General features: G+C 35.5%; 1 protein-coding gene and 1 non-coding gene across 6 annotated transcripts in view; one reads left to right on the forward strand and one right to left on the reverse strand.

Moving 5' to 3' along the window:
* Nucleotides 1-22,242, reverse strand: part of EXOC6B (exocyst complex component 6B) — a 703,452-nt gene that overhangs the window by 581,956 nt on the left and 99,254 nt on the right. For 3 of the 5 annotated variants that reach the window (XM_007970245.3, XM_073023070.1, XM_073023071.1), the window contains exons 4-7: nucleotides 21,584-21,674; nucleotides 21,439-21,484; nucleotides 8,113-8,317; nucleotides 574-702 (exon numbers count right to left, since the gene is read on the reverse strand). In XM_007970245.3, the coding sequence (XP_007968436.1) occupies nucleotides 574-702; nucleotides 8,113-8,317; nucleotides 21,439-21,484; nucleotides 21,584-21,674 (471 nt within the window). The remainder of the gene's footprint in view (nucleotides 1-573; nucleotides 703-8,112; nucleotides 8,318-21,438; nucleotides 21,485-21,583; nucleotides 21,675-22,242) is intronic. The other 2 variants (XM_007970248.3, XM_073023072.1) reach the window with 1 other exon arrangement.
* LOC119627476 (U2 spliceosomal RNA) lies at nucleotides 11,844-12,041 on the forward strand. Its single transcript, XR_005243665.1, has one exon. It is a non-coding gene; the product is annotated as a U2 spliceosomal RNA (small nuclear RNA).

Consider the following 22,242-nt stretch of genomic DNA (forward strand, 5'->3'; position numbering starts at 1 on the left):
TCCAGATCCAACCTCAAACTTGGCTTCACTACATTCTGCACACGTGGCAGGGGTCTAGGGTTGCTGAAAAGAAACTACAGCCACCAGTAAACTCAATCGTTCATACCAAGAAGTAAGTATCAGAACAGAGGAAGATGACAAAATACTGAGCTCAATGTACAGCTTAACCACGTAACTGAGAAACACAATCACCAGACGCATGAAATTATTTGAAGAGACTCTAGAAAGGCCAAGAGCCCAAAATTAAATTTATTTTCTTTAATTTCTTTTTTCTAATCTTTGTTTTTGTATTTTGCCCCTGCCACTTCAAGACCAAAATCAAATTTCTAAGAATAAAATTAAAAGATGCATTTAAGTCTTACTAATTTCTATGGTTTAGATTGCTTATGAGAACAGATATAGGTTTTGGTTTCTCACTGACATTAAAGCCATCACTGAAAATATAGCTTTAAAAAAAACTATTTCTTAACATTGAAATCTGAAAATAATAAGGAAAATCTTTTAAAGTAATGTATATAAATTCCCTTCCCAAAGCTCATACTGTCCAAAATAAGTTTATTTAAAAATACTCACAGAGAAATGTAGTTGCAATTGTTCAATAAGAAAATGGAGTTGTGAACAATTGGTACCGCCACCCACCGTGCCCAGAGATGGGGTTTCACCAGGTGTGAGCCACTGCACCTGGCCAAGTTCCTTTTTACCCTAAAAAACAGAAACCAAACTGCCATACTGTCTTTAAACTAAATTTTAAAAATATTGCTTTCTGTGGGGAGCCAAAAAACAAATTAAATGAATAAAAAATAAATAGAGTAGATTTAAGGAATAAATTATTTCTCTTCTCTCACCCCAACTCAATATCAGTAAAGAGACACTGATCTTTTAAATTTAATGGTCATATAATATATGTGTGCTTTTTCATTGAAGTCAGGTTCAAAATATCTCAGAAGCATACGTAATACAAATAATTTTTTAAGGCAAGCAGAAAAAAATGTTTAAAAATGAGATCCCACATTACCCCCAGACCATTCGTTTAGGCAAAAGAGTAAGAAGCAAAAATTGGTACAAACATACAACTATCAAAATCAAGAAGAAAAGAGAAAAGAAAGTAAATCCAGGAACACCAGACCAACTTCTTTGACAACAAAGACCACACTCTGTGCATGTTTTGCATAATATCTAGCATACAAGAGGCTTCAACAATACTTCTTTTACATAGTGGTGAATACATGGACTATGTGAACTCAGTCAATAGTACTGTGCCAGATCTAAGTCAAAAGATGTTCTACGCCATACATTAAAGAGTAAATTTTGCTGTAGTGAAGACTTAACCAAAGAAAGTAAAGGTTTGAAAGGACCATGGTGACAACTAATCTTACCCATTTATTCAAGGAATAATGCCTAGGAGCCTTCAATATCTTTTATAGGCAATTAGTTCACTTCCTTAAATCAGTTGCATAACCCATATAGTCTGGCAAAGGCAAGTTAGAATTGTAAAAGTAAATAAATCCTTCCCCTTGTTAAAGGGCTCACACAGAATGATTACATTATAAATGTTATTTAGTCCCACAAGGCCTAAAGCAAAGTAATCAAAATAAGAAATACAGATCTTCTCTCCTGTACAAATCAATTCCATAATAAGTGAAATCCAGAAAAAAATTTCAAAAGGAAAACTAGAAAACAGTTGACAATTAACAAAGAACTTTTTGAGGATTTTTTTTTTAATCACTTCAAACTAAAGTCAAAGTTCCAAAATAAGATATACACAGTATTTTGGAAGCACACAGGAAGAAGATCAACACAGAAAATGGAATAGGATAAAATGGAGGGGTTTTCTACTGCTCTATAGATGGCTCTATTTCCCATGGCAGAACCCACATGTATGTCCACTAAATGCTTTCAATCTACTACCATGTTAAAAACAAAATGACAACAACAAATGCAATAAAAGATTTGTTGAAAATAAACTTAACTTAAAATTCACTACAGTAGCCCCCCTCTCTCTTATCCACAGAAGGTTTGTTCCAAGTTCCCCCATATATCCCTGAAACCATGGATAAGTACCATGCCCTATATAACTGTATATACCTATGATAAAGTTTAATTTATAAACTAAGCACAGGAAGAGATTAACTACAATAAATAATAATAAATGATAAAATAGAACAATTATAACCATATGCCAGTATCACTACTCTTGCACTTTGGAGCCATTACTAAGTAAAATAAGGGCTGCTTGAACACAAGCAGTCAATACTGCCACAGTAAATCTGATAACCAAGAGGGTTACTAAGTGACTAACAGGTGGATAGGACAGTTAGCATATACAGCATGGATACGCTGGACCAAGGGATGATTCTGTCCCAGGTGGAACTGAACAGGGGATTTCATCACACTACTCCAAATGGTGAACAACTTGAAGTTTATTAATTGTTTATTTCTGGAATTTTCCATTTAATATTTTTGAACTACAGTTGACTCTGGATAACTGAAACCATTAAAAGTGAAACCATAAATAAGTGTGGACTACTGTACAATACTAACAGTAAAATGGACAATTTTGAAACTCCTCCTCAGATTCGCTAAATGATTGACCTTGTATATTCTCTTATTTTTCTGCAGCTTCCCAGGTATATTGGAAGACAGACAGAAGACTGAGAGACATCTAGCTAGACCCCATTTTAAATGAAACTATACAATTGTTTCCTAGATCCAAAGGCAACACATCAATGTACAAGTTTTTTTAAGTAATTCTATTTGAGGCCAAAATAATAGAGTATAGGTTTTCTTTTCCTGAGTAACAAACTGCTATAAATTTAGCAACTTAAAGCCACACGCAATTATTATCTCAGAGTTAACTCATGGATCAGGGGTTTAGAATGCCAGTATTACTATTGGGTCTGTGTCCTTTGTTCAGTCTCACCAGGCTGAAATCATGGTGTCAATCATTGCTGGGGTCTCTCTCACTTGGAACCCAGGGTCCTCTTTTAAGCTTATTAAAGTTGTTGGCAGAATTCAGTTCCTTGTGATTGTAGGACCGAAGTCCCCATTTTCTTGTTGGCTGTCAAGCGGGGATCATTTTTAGCAACTTAAGGCTGCCTTCAGTTTCCTGCCATGTGGCCTTCTCCCAAAATGGCGCTTTGTTTCTTCAAGACCAACAATAGAGTATCTGCTGGAGCACTGAATCTTTCTAACATCTTCTATCTCTGACCTCCTGGCCCTCTTTTAAAGGATCTCCTCTGATTAGATCAAGCCCACCCTCTCAAGAAGAGGTGATTTTATTGGATGTACATGCAAGGGGGCAAGAATCCTGGAGGACATTTTAGAATCCTGTTTACCACATGCAATTAAAGAAAAAGAGCTTCCTAGTGATAAAGTTCTATCTAAAGACCTTTCGATTTTAGACCACATGCAATTAAAGAAAAAGAGCTTCCTAATGATAAAGTTCTATATAAAACCTTGCATACAGAAGAATGCACAAGCCACATATGCTTCAGAGGATCCTCAAATAGTATTTTTTGTGTTTTATATTTTAATAAAGTTGAACAACAAACAGTTTGAGATTATAATCTCAGATAAATTATTAGAGCTTAATTTACTCATTCAAGTTTAATTAGGGTAGAACCAGTTAGTGATGTTTTGGCTGGTATATCCCAAAAAGAAGCCAATGTACCAACCTGGCTCCACAGTATCAAGGACAAAGTTCACCCATGGATCACTCACTGCAGCACCTCAGGACACACTGGGTAGAAGAATAAAAAGAGGGATGCTCACCAAGAAAAAGCAGTCACCTACATAATTTCTAGAAAAGCCCAGACCAACTATCAATATTAAGTAAGACTTTCAAGTCTGTTTTCTCAGTACAATTCTAAAGAAGCATACTTAGAAATGTTTGAAAAAAGAAGTTACCATGATACAGGAGGAATATAAGAACAAGAACAAATTCTTCAAAGCCAAAACTGTGACTGTTAGACTAAAAAATAATAATAAAGTCCTAAATAGCAGCAATGACAAAGCTAAAAACTGAATTAATAAATTAGAAGGCAAACACATAGGGAAAATGATGAAAAGATAAGATTGTGAAGAAAAAGCAAGAGACGTGGAAGATACTTATCTTTGTAGGCTATATGATAGCAGGTTATGGCAGAGACTAGCTTAGCTATTCATCAAGCCTATTTCTTCTTTCTCCTGATCACACAGCTAGAGTATATTTCCGACCCTCCTTTGCAGTGATTGGCTTCTGGCCAATGTAATATTGGCAGAAGTGAGACGTGCCACTTATAAGCTTCATCCCTAAAAAACCTCCAGGCATTACTTACTCTCTTTCCCCTTCTGTGGTACCCTTGAAAGCCACAAGGTGGAAGAGTCCTAGATCTCTTGAAAGTCACCCACCAGGGACATGCATTTTGGTCTTTACATAAGCAAAACATAAAATTTCTATTATGAGATTTTAGAGTTTGTTACAGCAGGGAACATTATTTAAGGAATACAGAAACAGGTGTTGGAAATATGGTGTTACCCCCCAAAAAAAATCTAAAATAAAAGACATGGGTTTAGTGGTCAGGCAGTGGGCAGTAAGAACATATATTTAACAAGTTAAAAGGCTGAAAAGCCCTATAATACTGTGGCAAAACAACCAGTAAAACTGGAACCTATAATAAGTGAATAGGCATATCACTTCCCTATTGGGCCTACTGCACTATAAGTAAATAAAGAGTGAGAGTTATAGTGTACACTGGTATTTACTTTCTGCTTTTGGCAATGTATTGCATAAAAACGATAAGCTCAGAAAAGTATTAGCTCATTTGCAGACTGAAATTATAGGGAACAGAAGTAGTCCCAGAAACTTAGGCCTCACAGGGTTAAAAGGGGAATATATACAGATCTTAAACAGTATGAGAAAAAATAAATAGTAAAGGCTTATGCAATAAAGTCCCAGGAAGGCTTTTAGTTCAACAAAGTGACTCAACTCTGAGGCAGAGATGTCAGATTCAAGCATGATCTTACCACCCACTGTTTCACGTCACCTCAATGTAAGGCCATCAAACTGAGAAAGAAGCATGAAGTAAGGGCTATGCTCCCCAACCTCCACTACTTCCCCAAAGAGAAGAGAAGAAAAACAAAATCATTCTTGAAAATTATATTTAGGGAAGAACAGTGGGTATGGTGTCCTCACAGAACCTACTGGAAAGAAAAAGATGAGATGCCTACATTTTGAGGGAATGATAGTGTCAAAAAAACACAAATTTTGACTAAATATTAATAAATGTTTGTTCAGAACCTTAAACCAACCCTCAGGCAAAAAGCAAAAAGCAGGCAGTAAAAGACATACATAAATGTAAATGTAGACACAATTGCAGATACAGATATATAGATATAGAGAGAGAAAGAGAAGTATGCCTTCTAAGGAATGTATATTTCCCAGCATCTACTTCAGAAGTATATATTTAAAATATATATATAATATATAAAAAATAAAAAATATATAAAGTATATATATACACACATATAAAGTATATACATACACACACACATATAAACAAGTAAAAGCCAGTGTGCAGCTAGGAGCTCAAGAGAACAATGAGCAAAGGAGTTCCTTCCAGGGAATCAAGGTCTAAGCAAGGAAATTCCCCTACTACCAGAGCAGAGGAACTTCCCAGGGCCTGCCTAAGTAGATTTATATGATTTGTTATGAAGCAGAGAATATTGTTTGTCTCCCATTCTTCCCTTTTCTAAATAAAAGGTTTTGTTATAATTATTTTATTCTAGCTTTTTCATTGTATATTGGGGGTAGAAGGATACACCAGTACACACAACTTGCAATTTTAGTTGAGTAGTTACCAGCTCATGAAGAGCCATGGCTGAATCTTATGGAGAGGGTTGAGCATCCCTGGAAGATACTAGATTTTGAGATGGATGTAATGACTACATGGGCCATTGGACTGTTGCCCCCTAGGGAAGGAGTGTGTTCTATGTATGAGAGAAAGAATGAAAAGATATTTGATCACCAGAAGGTAGACTGTGCCAGATACTATCATTCATCAAACCTATATCCTCCTCCTGTTAGAGAATGAGTGAGATTACATTTTCCAGCCTCTCTTGCAGGTAGGTATGGCTCTATAATTAAGTTCAGACCAACAGAATATGGGTAGAAGTGACGTGTGGCATCCATGCCTGGCCCTTAAAGACCCTCCCACATGCAACACTCTTTGGTCTTTCTCCTTCTGAAGCAATCTTCAAAGCCATCTTGAAGATGGAAGAGCCACACAATGGGAGGATTCTAAGTCCTTAAATCACCATTGCAAAGAAAACTATCACAAACCAGAAACACTGTTTTGGGCTTGAGGTAGTGAGAAATAAACCACTTCCTCTCCCTCTTATCTGGGAATTCAAACATTTATTGAACACCTAGTATGTACAAAGTACATGGTATTTTCTCTCTCCTATCTTCCTTACATTCTAGGTACTACAAAAGATTTTTTAATGTGTTAACATATCTTTACTCAAGGATCCTGAGATGAAAAATGTTATAGGAGAAATAAAGATTTCTCAGTTAATTAAAAGTCCTGGATTTACAAAAGATTTCTTCATCATTTCTTTATATGACAAAAATAGAGCAAACAGCTAATAGTTTACACAGATTGAGTATCATAGTAGTCAAATTCATTTCAACCCAACCTGAATTCTAAAGCAGGATCTCACCTTTACAAGTTGTTTGAACTTGAGCAAGTTACTTCCCTCTTCTTGGTCTTAATTTCTTCAGATAATTGAGGAATGAGCCCAGTTAGCCTCACATTAAATAAAGTAATATTCTTCATGGCTTCCTCTTTCATCAAAAGGGAAGCAAATTAATTTCTCAAGCAGAGGCTCAGAAAAAGCAATTTTTAAAAGGCAGCTTCCATAGAGGCTTTGTACTATACTCTCCTATATTTTAAAAGCTTAGGAAAAACTGAGTGAACCACAATAAAGACTTATCTCAGAAGATAGCTTCATTCCTGTATTCAAAATATGTACCCAGCAATGCAAAGGTATATTGTCACTAATTAATTTTGTTTCCTCACCACTATAAACAATGAAATCACACAATTATCTCTGTCAGGTTTATCATCTACTTTTAAACTCTGTACTTTGTGAAGTATAACACTGACAAAATTTAAAGGAAGAAAAGGAAAATATCTGTATTCCCTGAGGAAACGGTAACTGGAGAATCTCTTTTGGAGGATCAAATAGATATTATGGATCAAATAGACATCTGAATAGATTATCAAGGCTAGTCAAGACCTAAAATATGATTTGAAATATAATCTATTCCCTCATTCCTCACAGAATGATAAAAACTACAAATGATCTATTCAAGAACACTCTTGTTTACAGAACCAAAAAGTACTTTCCATAAACAACTGATTCTTGTATTTGTTGTTGTAGGCTACATCATCAGGTATACTAAAAATTTTTCATAAAATCAATGTGACAAATTTCAAGTGAGCAAATACCATTGTAAAACATTACTGACCTTTCATTCATAATTTAAAAAAAGAAATTTAGATGTTCCTTGTGACTTTGGTGACTTAGGGATGAAAATGTTTTAACAAATGTAAATAGTGGTAACATATTTATTAATATACAAGCTGTTAATAAATTCTTTTCTTTGATCATAATTCAAAGCATTTCCCAATAGGCCTTTTTTCACTGACACCTATTAATATAAGAAATATGCATATATAACATGCTATCTTGCTTACGTAGTAAATAATCAACCAAAGACACATGTGGTACAATTTAGGTCATTAACTAGAAGGAGAACTTTAAAATATCTTGAGCTTCAAATTACATGCAAAGTCAAGGGAAGTATACAAACAATAGAAAAATTTCTTCATAATCTCAATGTAAACCATTACAACTGACCAATATTTACTGAACATCTACAGAGCAAAAAAATACAATTGTCCATTGCTCTGTTAAAAAAAAAGAAAACATTTTTAATCACGTGTTCCCATAAATATGAAGGACTTCCCTAAAATGATAAGAAACAACTAGATACTTGGCAAAGAGAAACCTGTGTTTAACTCAATACTGATAAGCCACTGGCCAACCTATCATAAACCCAAGACCTACTTGCTTCATGGCAGTCTCTCCAATTTTGTCTGAATGTTTGCGGATGCTCTCCAGAAAGTCTTTGAGATCGGACATAGAAACATCTTTTATTTCTTCTCGAAGCTTGGGGATGTTGTCCACCATCACCTTGCAGAATCGATAGTGGCTTACTTGAGGCAGGTAGGTATGCTCTAGATGTTCCAGAGTTTTCAGTGCAGGGTAATGCCTACAAAAGGAATTGATCACCTTTAGCTCACTCAGTTTTCTTTAGGGTTAGGCAAAATGTCTAGCCTGAATTGGTTTTCACTGTGCATTAAGACAAATCCAGCATTAAGTTTTAATGAGAACATTGGTGAAAAGAATCTCAAATTATTAAAAATTAATACATACTTTAAAAGACTGGGAAATTATAATCAAAAAAGATTTTATCCAAAGAATGCATAAGACTTAAAATAACTACCAATAAAATTAATGACATAAGAGAAAAAAAAGGGGCCAGGCATGGTGGATCAGGCCTGTAATCCCAGCACTTTGGGAGGCCAAGACAGGTGGATCACTTGAGGCCAGGAGTTTGAGATTAGCCAGGTCAACACGGTGAAACCCCATCTCTACTAAAAATACAAAAATTAGCTGGGCATGGTGGTGCAAGCCTGTAATCTCAGCTACTCAGGAAGCTGAGGCACGAGAATCACTTGAACCCCGGAGGCGGAGGTTTCAGTGAGCCGAGATCACGCTACTGCACTCCAGCCTAGACGACGAAGTGAGACTCAGTCTTAAAAAAAGAGAAATAAAAGGAAATGAAGAATCATCATCTCAATGCCAAAAAAAAATCCATCCTATAAAATGAAGTATCCAAGGCTAGACTTCCAACTACGGCACACAGAAAAGCTTGGCAAATCTTCTATCCAAAGAAAACAAATGTAAACTATCCAAAACAACTACTTCAGGGTTCTGGAAACTAAACAAAAGAGAACAACAAGTCAAGAAGTGTTTATTCATAATAACTGCTCAACAGTGGGACTCTGTAGCTTTCTTGCCTGGAGCTACTTCCATCACTCTCCCCTTCTAATTCCTCCACCCCTGTTCATTGGCCATGGCTAGTCATGAAAATCAGCAGCTTTCCTGAGATGAGGGGCTGACATAATTTGGAGCAGAGGGCAAAAAACTCATATTGAGAGATGCTGTTAGTGAAAGTAGCGAACTCAGTAAAAATAAATAAATAAATAAATAAATAAATAAATAAATAAATAAGAAAAGTCTCCAGCTCTACTGGTCAAAAGTTACAATTTGGGTTGGGGCAAACAACAGACCAAAGGACTAACCAGAAATTTAACAGGTAAACCATAGAAATAAAAGACCCACAGAAGGGCTTGATAAACTCTCTGCAAGTTGCTAGCTGGCTGAGAGGCTATGCATACCTGCAGGCGACATCTAAAAGGGTCTAAGCAATCCACACATCACTGGCTGACTAGGAGGCTGTAGACAGGCACATGGGAAAACTAAGAAGGTAGGTAAAAGTTTAAGCTGACTTTAAAACTGCTTTTAATGTAGTCCCTAACCCACATAGAAACTCATTAGCAAAGACTGGAAACCTTACTCAAGTTTTTTGAGCATAACCTCTAACCAATCATTAGCTGATGACTATTTAAAAATCAAAGGGAAATATGATACCTTTCCAGACAAAGAAAGACAGAAAATTCCTTGCTAGCAGACCTGCCTTACAAGAAATACTAAAGGAAGCCTGAAAGGAAATGACAGCAGATGGTAACTTGAATTCACAGAAAGAAACGAAGAACATGGGAAATAGTAAATACATGCTAAATATGAAAGACGAATAAAGATATTTTTTCTCTTTTCTTAACGTCTTTAAAAGATAAAATTTTTTAAAGCAATGATTATAACACTGTATCAATGGGTTTACAAAATGTGTAAGTGTAATATATCTAATAATAACAGCACCAAAGAGTAGGAAAGAAATGGAGCTAATTGAAGCAAAACTACTACTACATATTATACCAAATTTATATCAGCAATGACCTCCAGTAGATTGTGATAAGATGCATATTATAATCCAGAGAGCAACCTCTAAAAAAGATCAAAAATATATATCATTTGAAAATCAACAAAAGAATTCAAATAGTACACTAAAAATATGTAACACAAAAGAAAGCAGTAAAGGAGCAACAAAAACAAACAAAAAAAGACACTAAAAATATAGAAAACAAAGAACAAAATCCAACCATATCAATAATTACATTAAATGAGAATGAACTAAGCAATCCAATTGGAAGGCCAACATCGTCAGGACTTAAAAAGCATGATCCAACTACATATTGTCTACAAGAAACACACTTAGATTCAAAGATACAAATAGGTTGAAAGTAAAAGGGAAAGAAGATATGCCATAAAAAAAAGTAACCATAAGGCTGGGCACAGTGGCTCACACCTGCAATGCCAACACTTTGGGAGGTCAAGGTGGGTGGATCACTTGAGCTCAAGAGTTTGAGACCTGCCTGGGCAACAAGGCAAAATCTCATATCTACCAAAAAAATTACAAAAAATTAGCCAGATGTGGTGGCATGCACCTGTAGTCCCAAGTACTTGGGAAGCTGAGGTGGGAGGATCACTTAAGCCTGAATGGGCAGAGGTTGCAGTGAGCTGAGATCAGGCTACTGCATTCTAACCTGGATAACAGAGTGAGACCCGTCAAAAAAAAATAAATAAATAAATAAAAAGGAACCACAAAAGAGCTGAAATGGCTGTATTAATACAAGATACAAAAGACTTTAAGCCAACAAATATTGCTAGTAACACAGAAGGACATTCCATAATAATAAAAGGGATGATATTTGTCTAATAGGAAAGCTTCTATATGCATAAGAGGACAAATAAAATTAAGACTAATAAAGCTGAATAGGTAAAAATGAAATAAGTTGTGCAAAAAAAAAATAAGAATAAAGGGAAAAACTGGTAAACTTTATTTGTAATGTGTACCTAAAAGATTAACAGGCCGGGCGTGGTGGCTCACGCCTGTAATTCCAGCACTTTGGGAGGCCGAGGCAGGCAGATCACTTGTGGTCAGTTCAAGACAAGCCTAGGCAACAAGATGAAACCTCTTCTCTACTAAAAATACAAAAATTAGTCGGGCATGTTGGTGGGAGCCTGTAAATCCAGCTACTCAAGAGGCTGAGGCAGGAGAATCGCTTGAACCTAGGAGACAGAGGGTGCAGTGAGCTGAGATCACGTCATTGCACTCCAGCCTGGGTGATAGAGTAAGACTCCATCTCAAAAAAAAAAAAAAGATTAATAAACTTGAGTTGTTTTTGTAAAAAAAATGAACAAAGAAAATTTACAAAAGAACCAAAAAGGGTCAACACATGAAAAAAAATGTTTAACTGATATGTGAAAAAATGCAAATCAAACTGCCAAAGATTTCTTAAAAGATAATGTGTTTCATCGGGGGTTTCAATAAATGGAATTCACAGCCGGCTGACAAAAAAGTTTTTATGAATGACACAAGTTTTCAATGAAGAATTTTAGCAAAACAATTATTTTAAGCAATTGCATTTCCAAACAAACAAACAAAAAAAAGATGCACAGCAATACGTATAAGCCTCTTGAATTATAGAATTATTTATGTTAGCAAATAAAAAAACTAACCTAGATTTCTAATAAGAAGTAGTAAAAGGCTAATAAAAGAGCAAAATGTTTACAATATTGTTGAATGAAAATAATTTCAAAAAACAGATCTCATTGCCTGTTGGCCTTTTGGCTAAGATCAAATTTAATATCTGATATATCTTATCAGTTTAATATCTGATACATTCTCTTATCAGAGGACAATATTTATTAAATGGATTTTTGCAGCAGGGAGATAAAATGGGAACTTATTTAGTCCCCTCCATGCATCAACCTGGCATTGCAGTACCTCCAGGAATGGTGCTCCAATTGAAAAAAAAAAAAAAATAGATCTTACAAGTATAATCATAATATTCTTCAAAATTACAAATATTTACACATATAAATTATGAACATGTAGGCATATATGAGATATATATCACTGGAAACATACACACACACACAAAAGTAGAGAGCAAAATGAGAAAAATAAACACAAAAATGTTAGCCATGATATTTTTCCTTTGGATGGCAATACTACGAGTGATAATTTTCTCCTTCATACTTTTAATTTCCTAATTTCCATGTTTCCCATGATATATTTGGTATAGGAAAAATTCAGTTCCATCCTTATAAAGCAAAGACTTACAGCTCTATTTTGGACTTTAAGAATGATTTTCACAGCAAATACTTAAACTCTTCTTGCTCCAATGAATTTAGTACCACAAATGCTAAAGACTAGAGACTGGTTTTACTTGAGTTTTTTGTTTTTTTGTTTTTTTGTTTTTAATGTTTTCCCTCATGTGTTCCAAAAAATCAAAGTCTTTGTTCAAGTAAATGGAGGGAACAAAGTTTTATTCTCACTAAATATAGAAATAAAAGTACAAATATAGTTAAATCTGAAATCATTGCTCTTATTAAAATTTTACAGGCTCAAAAACAATACAATTCACATGGTTTAGTATAAACAGAATGGTGTTTATACTACAATTAGTTATGAAGAGCTATGTGCAATAAAATGTAATTCCTCTAGAGAGAAACTTTAGAATGGATACAAAGCCAGAAATTAAGCCAAAAAGATAAACACACTTTGGGGTTTAGTTATATTTTGGAACATTGTTTATAGAATGAGGAGAATTCAACAATGTTGCCTGCAGATGCAAGGCACATTCACTGATGAGACACATGGCTCATGCTGAAAACATCTGGTCTGTCAAATAGCTCCACATTTTTCAAAGCTAATTAGTACAAAACCCAGTGATTCCTGGAAACAAAGGATGTCACCCAATTTCCCCCATTGTCCCTTCCCAGCATAGTCACATTTTAACTATAACGAATCAGTAATATTCAAATGTCTAGTCTATTTCAATATCCATGACAGGTTAAAGAATGATAGCCAACTAACACCTGTATAGCAGGCACCAAAAGAAAAAAATTGTGTCCAGTGACCACAGAAATCCAAAATTAGATTTTGATGTACTTTTGACAATCTCCAAACATTATTAAAACTGAATCAAAAGGCAAATTCCTAAGTTTCACTTGCATGTGTGGTCACTCTCTCCCCTCTTCTCATGCAGGCTCCTTAACAGAGATACAATCAGAACTAAAGTAAAGAAAATAAAAGCAGAGAATAAAAGGGAAGAAGGCAGGGAAAGAGGTTCTAAATAATCCTACAAACTGAATAACCATGATCAGAAAACAGACATGGTTGAATGCTAAAGCAAGAAGAAATATATTGGTTCCAAGCAAAATAAATTTTGGTACTTTCTTGCCATAGCATGGAATTCTTTCACAGAGAAGGTTTCTAAAATTCTAGGAAGTGATGCTTGAAAGCAAATTACAACTATCTATAAGAAATTTTTTAAAATTCAGAGTATGATAAAATATGAAATAAAAGCTTTCATCACAGAAAAATATTAGTGTCACTCCTAATCAAAGAGCATCATTAACAAACATTTAATCTCTTCTGTGCACTAGAGATAGAAAGATGTTCAGATGTCTTTCCCCAGGGAGCATAAAATGCAGTAGAAAAGTCAGTATTTATAGCTTAAAAAAAAAAAAAAACAGACTTCCAGCTACAAAAGCCTAACAAGGAACAGACATGATCTCTCACTTTATAAACAAGTAGAATATTGGCAAAAATATATGAAACAGTCATTTGTAGACATTGGACATCAGGCAACATAGAACTGCTCTCTCTGTAAAAAGGGAAACAAACAAGGTGAGTTTAATAATCACCAGGATTATCTACCTAAAGTTGATTTCTAGGTCATGGGCACAGCCAGAAAAAAATCAAAACAGAGCTCAGCAGCCTTGCTGACTTAAAGAATCAGTGATAGTAGCTCAGGAAAGTTGATTCAGCTTGAAGTTGTGTGGCAGAGTTCCCCAAAAAAAGCAATGCAGAAAAAGAACTGCAGAAATTTACACAGGGGTTCCCTTGAGTCTGCTAAGTACTAGGACAGGCATAGGGAAAGTGAAATTCCACATGCATAGGTAAAAAGAAGGAAGGAAGGGAGAGAGTGGGAGACCAGCCAGGGGAAGGTAAGATGAACACTTCAAGGATCTCAGACAAGGCAGATAAACATTCAGACTCTGAACAGTCAAAGTGAAGAGTCATTGGGGACTCCTGAGCTATTCAGAGTAGATTATAGAGGGATCAAGTCTTACTTAGTAAAACTGAACTCCCCTGGAATAAAGGTAGGCCTTTAAGCAGAGTTTAAAAATTGGGTCGGAAGGTAACAAACTGATCTGCAATCACCTGACCATTTGCTAAAACAAAGCCCAACACTCTCTAAAGGAAAAAAAAAAAAAAAAAAAAAAAAAAAGCACCCAAAAATCCAGAGACTCATCAACATAATATTCATTATTCAATCAAAAATTTCTAGACATGAAAAGAAGCAAAGAACTGACCTACAAGCAGGAAAAACAAAATCAGTCTGCAGACAGATCTAAAAAAAATGCCAGAAGTGGCAGAAGTAGCAAAGGAGTACATAAAAACAGCAATTAGGACAAGGTACATGTACATAAAGAAACAAATAATAAAAGAAATAAGACATAAAAAGCTAAATGTAACTTCTATACATGAAAAATATATTATCTGAAATGAAAATGTCACTGAAAGGGACTAAAACATTACACAATGCAAATGAGAGAGATCAATGTGCTTGAACACAGCCATAAAATCTATCTCAAATAAAACACAGAGAGGACTGAGGGGGCGGGGAGAAAAGATCTTCAAGTCACCTGCGGGGTTAATCAAGCTGTCCAACATAAATATTAATATAACTGAAGTCCCAAAATGGTGATGGGAAAAGGACAAAAAAAGAGTTTGGAAAAATAATGTCAACATTTTCCAGATTTTATGAATATTGTAAACCCACAGATCCAAGAAGCTAAACAAACCACAAGCAGGATAAATACACACATGTGTGCATATATTTATACCAAAGTGCACAAAATCAAATTACCTGAAAACAAATGATAAAGACGAAAGCTTTAAAACAGCTAGAGAAAAGACACATTACTTACAGGGAGAAAAAGGTAAGGCTACTTATACATCTCTCCTCGGAAACTGCAGAAGCCAGAAGACAATGAAATCATGTCTTATGAACTAATGAAACTATAAACCTCAAATTCTATATCCATCAAGGTTTTTTTAAAATGAAGGTAAACAATCAGACACCATTTCACACCCACCAGGATGGCTACATTAAAGTCAAATGATAAGGATTTTTTGTTTCGTTTTGTTTTTGAAACAGAGTCTCACTTTGTCACCCCAGGCTGGAATGCAGTGCGTGATCTCAGCTCACTGCAACCTCAGCCTCCCCAGTTCAAGCAATCCTTATGCCTCAGCCCCTCTGAGGAGCTGGGATTACAGACACACACCACCACACTCGCCTTATTTTTGTGTCTTTAGTAGGGATGGGGTTTTGCCATGTTAGCCAGGCTGGTCTCAAACTCCTGGGCTCAAGCAATCTGCCCACCTTGGCCTCCCAAAGTGCTGGGATTACAGGCATAAGCCACCATGCCTGGCCTGGGTAGACAATAATAAGTATTGACTAGGCTATGCAATAATTGGAAACATCTATGCTGCTGTTGGGAAGATAAAAAGGTGCAGGTGCTTTGGAAAAGAATCTAAGTTCCTCAAAATGATAAAACATACACAGAGACAAAGTGCACCAAATGTTTACCACGTGACCCAGAAATTCTACTCCTAAGTATTTTCGCAAGAAACCTGAAAGCATATGCTCACACAAAAGCTTGTAAATGAACATTTGTAGCAGCATTATTCTTAGTAGTTGAAAAGTGATAATAACCCAAATGTCCATTAAATGATGAAAAGGTAACTAAAAGCAGTTTATCTATACAATGAGAGAGTATTCAGCCATAAAAAGGAATGAAACAGTGATACATTCTATAACATGAATGAACCTTGAAAACCTTCCATTATGCTACGTGGAAAAAGTCAGACACAAAAGGCTGCATAATGTATGATTCCATTTACATGAGATGTTCAGAATAGGCAAATCTATGGAGACAGAAAGCAGATTAGTGGTTGCCAGGGCAGAGAGGAAAGAGGAATGGGTACAAGATTCCTTTTTGGGGTAATGAAAATGTCCTGGAATCAGCTAGTGATGATGACGTTACAACCACATGAATGTATTAAAATCTATTCAACTGTACACTTAAAAATGATGAATGTTATAATATAGGAATTATAATTCAATTTAAAAACTGAAGGTGAAATAAATATTTTTTTCAGAAATACTGTATTTCTGAGAGAATTCATAGCCAGCAGACTGATCCAACAAGAAATATTAAAGGATGTCATTTAACCAAAGGGGGAAAATAATACCAGATACAAACTTGGATCTACATTTAAAATAATGTGGGTAAATATATGAGAGTTTTTCTCTTTAATTTTTAAATTTCTTTAAAAGTTACAGCAAAAATGAGCATGACCTGTGTTGTCACAGGTCTTACGACATAATAACATAACAATAATAACATGACAACAATGACATAAGGAAGGGTAAAATGGAAGAATATAACATGACAACAATGACATAAAGAAGGGTAAAGTGGAAGAATATCATTATAAGAATCTTGCATTGTGTGTGATTTGGTGTAATATTTAAAGACTCATTGTAAGTTACACATTGTAAAGATAGAAGGAACCACGAAAAAAATAAAATACAGTTGGCCCTTCACATTTGCAGGTTCCAGATCTGTGAATTCAATCAACTATTTTGATCAAAAATGTTTTTTTAAAAACACAAATAAAACAAAACAGTGTAACAACTACTTACACAGCATGTACATTTTGTTAGGTATTCTAAGTAATCTAGAGATGACTGAAAGTTTTAGGACGATGTGTGTAGGTTATATGATAATACCATGCCATTTTATATAAGGGACTTAAGCGTCTACACCTAGTCCCCTATCCCAAGGCACCTGTAACCAATACACTGAGGATACCAAGGAAAAATTGTAAAACTAAGAGGTATAAATAATAGGGCATTACTAAATATAAAACAACAACCTGAAATATAGAAATTGATTTTTTAAAAATACAAGAATACAGAGAAGGAACAAAGAACAGGTAGGATAAATGGAAAATATAAAAGAAGACAGTAGATTTAAACGCCTATGTTGATAATTGTATGAAATGTAAAAGATCTAAACAGTCTTATTTAAAAACAGAGATGGTCAGATGAGAAATTTTTAAAGAAAGCAAGATCATTCTACAGAATAACTGACCTGTAATCTTCAACAGTAATAAAGTAATAAAGTCATGAAAGGCAAGGAAAGGCTGAGGACAGTTCCAGACTGAAAAAGACTAAAGAGACATGACAACTAAAAGCAACTTGTGATTTGAACTGGATTCTTTTGCTAGAAAGAACATGATTGAGACAATTGGCAAAACTTGAACTGGGTATGCCAATTAATGCTAGAAATATATCAAAGCTAATGTCCATTCTCTACTGCACTGTGGTTGCACACAAGAATGTCTTTATCTGTAGGAAACCATACTAGAGTAATTGGGGATGACAGTGTGTCATGTTAGCAACTTACTTTCAACTGGTTCAAGAAAAAGACACTGTTATTTATACTGAACTTAAGAATGTCTAAAAACAAAATTTTTTGAAACCCACAAAATAAATTTGATTATACCAAAACTTAAAATTTCTATGCAACAAAAACTACTAATTATATAATGTTAATAGGTAAGCCATGCACTGGAAGACAATATATAACAGGAAAAGGCATCCAAAGTATATAATTCCTATATATGAAAAAGAAAATAATAAACAACCTAAAAGTGGGCAGCAAGTAGATGAGAGAAAACCCAAATGCCTAAAACCTAAATTCACTAATAATCTAATAAAAATCACAATAGTGATCTATCATTTCACAATCATCAGACTGGCAAAAACCAAAAGTTTGACAATATAGATGTTACCAAGAGGTAGAGTAACAGGACCTCCCACAAAATACCAATGGTAGGATAAATGGGGAAATCACCATAGAGAACAACAATAAGATCAAAGACATGTAAACCCTTTCTCTGATCCAGCTGATCTCTTTCTAGGTATAGACCCTGGACCAACAGAATTGACATCACCTGGGAGCGTGGCAAAAAATGCAGAATCTCAGGAATGACCCCAGCCAGATCTATTCTATCAGAATCTATATTTAACTAATCCCGCATGATACCACTTCCATGCATAGAAGCATCTAAAGAACAACACTCTCAAGAAATTTTGAATGTGAGTCCAAGGAGACAAGAACAAGGATATTTATTGTACCACGGTCTGTCATAACTACTGGAAACATACCAAATGTCCCTAACAGTATCAGTAAGGATAGTTATCTTGTAGTAACAACCACCCCCAAAATCTCAGTGACTTAAAACAAAGATTTAAAACTTACTCATGTTATACATTCACAACGGGTTGGCAGGTAGGCTACGCTCTCTGAAGTTACTCAGGGACTCAACCAGCATCTTGGAGTTGCCATTTTTCAAGAACAAGAGAAAATAAGAGAACTCTGGAGGGAAATTAAATGCTAAGCCCAAAAGTGATACGTATCACTTCTGCTCACATCTTATCAGCCAGAAAAAGTCACATGGAACTGGGAACCCAGTAAATATACACAGGGAACCCAGGAAATATAATACTACCTTGCACCAAAGGAAGCAGCTAGAAATATTGGCGAACAGCACTTGTGATAATCACTGGAACTGGCAGGGGAAATGTGAATTATTCATATAATAGACTACTATGGAGTGATTAAAATGAGCAAACTGTGTCTATATACATAGAGAAAATAAGCTGCCTACTAGTATGCATGCCCCAAAGGGTGGGTATTTTTATCCATTTTATTCATAGCTGTATCCCCAGCACCAAGAGCAATGCCTAGCACATAATAGGTATTTGATTCATCTTTGCTGAGTGAATACACAGATCTCAAAATGAGGACTGAGAATCATCTACATAAACTTCTTAAAACACAAAAAAAATATATGATTTATAAATATTAAAAGCACAGACTAGAAGAATATTCAACAAATTTATGATACTGGTTTCCTCAGGGGAAAGGAATAGGACTGAAAGGAAAGGAATAGGACCGAAGAAGGGAACATAAATTTTATCTGTAATTTTTTAAAGTAGATATATATATACCTGTTTCTGTCCATATATATGTTTTATATATATACTACATATTTTTTTCTTTACACATATATGAATCAAAACTGGAAAATCGTTAATATCTGTTAATTCCGAGAAGTTGGTACACAGGTGAATTTTGTTTGTTTTTGAGATAGCCTCGCTCTGTCACCCGGGCTGGAGCTCAGTGGTGCAATCTCAGCTCATCGCAACCTCTGCCTCCTGAATGCGAGCTATCATGTGAGACAATTCTCATTCCTTGGCCTCCAAAGTACCTGGGATTACAGGTGTGCACCACCTCCTGTAATCAGCTCCTTTTTTTGTTTTTCAGTAGAGATGGGGTTTCTCCGTGTTGACCAGGCAGGTCTCAAACTTCTGGCCTTGAGTGATCCACCCGCCTCAGCCTCCTAAAGTGCTGGGATTATAGGTGTGAGCCACTGCACCTGGCTCACAGGTGATTTTAAATTCTCTATAATTTTAGAACTTTACTAAAAGGGTATTAGGGAACTAATACTACTTTCATATCACAGGCAGAACTTCTCATAGCGTTCTATCCATGTTCTCTTATGAGAGCATGTCCTCCTATTTTAATGTCTAATGATTCAGCTTCAAAATTCTTGAGAATTTTGAATTTTTATCCATAATATTTCTATTCTTATCTCAATATTAAATATATTTTAAATGTATACTTTTTCCCTCAAAACCTAGGTAAAATTAACATTCCAAGAAGACATGCTCTGTTTATCCTACAGCTTCATATATCCCCATCATACTACAGGGCATCTCAGGGTAGAGAGATGGGAGATGCTTATTCTAGTTTGGGGAGCAGAACTATAGAGTCACTACAGATTTTCCTTTAGAAAAAAACAACATACAGAAGAGAAATCCTCTGAATTTAACCTCACCCTTCCCCTTTACAACAGTTAATTTTATGCGGCAACTTGGCTGACCACTGGACCCAGATATTTGGTCAAACATTATTCTAGATGTTTCCGTGATGGTATTTTTTAGATGAGATTAACATTTAAGTCAGTAGACTATGAGTAAAGATGATTACCCTCCATAATGTGAGTGGCCTCATTCCACCACAGGTGAAACCTTAATAGGAAAAAGGCTGACTGTGCCCAAGGAAGAGGGAATTCTACAGAAGAGCCCCTTGGAACTCAAGCTATTATCTTAACTCTTCACTGGACCCTAGCTTGCCAGACTACACCGCAGCTTTTGCTATACTTGCTATACTCCACAATCATGTGAGCCAATTCCTTAAAATAAATACTTCCCTCTCCAGTAGGTAAACAGAGAGAGATACGCGCGCGCACGCGCGCGCGCACACACACACACACACACACACACACAGACACACACGCTATTGGTTCTGTTTTTCTGAAGAACCCCAGCTAATGTACTCTTGCACCAAAACCAGTACTATTTTTTTCTACGACACTATTAAATAAATCAAAACATATCTCAAACCAACTATCACTAAAATAGGTATATGCTTTTCCTTAGAAGACTGGGTCTTGGCCTGGCGTGGTGGCTCACGCCTGTAATCCCAGCACTTTGGGAGGCCGAGAAGGGCGGATCACGAGGTCAGGAGATCGAGACCATTCTGGCTAACACTGTGAAACCCTGTCTCTACTAAAAACAGAAAAACTTAGCCGGACGCGGTGGCGGGCGCCTGTAGTCCCAGCTACACGGGAGGTTGAGGCAGGAGAACGGCGTGAACCCGGGGGGCGGAGCTTGCAGTTAGTGGAGATCGTGCCACTGCACTCCAGCCTGGGCGACAGAGTGAGACTCCGTCTCAAAAAAAAAAAAAAGACTGGGTCTTTTAAAAATCTAACTGTAAGTATTATTTGTTAAACCTAATACATGACAGAACACATTAGCATACCACATATATATATAAATAAATCTATAACGAATCAATAAATATACAAAAGGTTAAGAAGATGTTAGAAACTTATTTTTTGAAAAGTTATGCTAAATATGGACCTAAAAGTATTCTAAATAACAGAAATTTTAGGTACTAAAAACTGTTCAGTTAAAAAAAAAATCTTACCTTTTAGTTTTCATCTGGTCCCTCAGTTTGCTGTACATCTCTAGGACTTAAAAGAAAGAAAAGAAAACACAAACATGATTTAGAGAAAGCCTAATTAAAGCAAAAAAATTACACCAAAAATCCTTCTCCATTTCCAGTTCCTCACCTGGAAGACACAGCATTAATTTATCAACAGTGGCAGAAATATTTCTCTGTTGTAGTCGACACTGCTTCAGCTCTTCCATTGCTATTACCAGCTTGGCGAGAGGGAAAAAGACTGAATTATGCCAATGGCTGTAAATAAAAAGCTTTCAGTCACATTTTTCCACACTGTGTTCAATTCATCAGAAAATCCCAGACAGTTTCTTAGTAAGACCTGCCAAGTGAACTAAAGAACTGCCTTTCTTAACCAGTAAAACATTCCTGCACAGTTTCCCGCTTTCTCCCCAAGATACATACAATACTAGGAAGGGCTAGGTAAAATGAAGTCCTAAAATACAAGGGTTATCCAGGAGAAAAAAAAAAAAAAAAACTCTCTTCAACTAAATCTCTATTTCAACAAATAAACCACACACTTAAAAGATGTGGCTTTTCTAAAAATTACAGTTTGGTGAAAAGTAACTCACTTTTATTCCTCTAGCTCCAGTTTTAAAGGCTTCTATCAGAAGTCATACCATAATATAACTAGAAGAAATTGTACTCCACAGAATTTAGAATGTGAGACAACCTTCTTTAAAAAGTAATAATCTACACATCTACTTGCAGCATTCATCCTACACCCATACCTAAAAAATGTTATCTGCTTAGATACCACGCAGAAAAGAA

This window comes from Chlorocebus sabaeus, chromosome 14, assembly GCF_047675955.1.
Source record: "Chlorocebus sabaeus isolate Y175 chromosome 14, mChlSab1.0.hap1, whole genome shotgun sequence".
Lineage (NCBI taxonomy): Eukaryota > Metazoa > Chordata > Mammalia > Primates > Cercopithecidae > Chlorocebus > Chlorocebus sabaeus.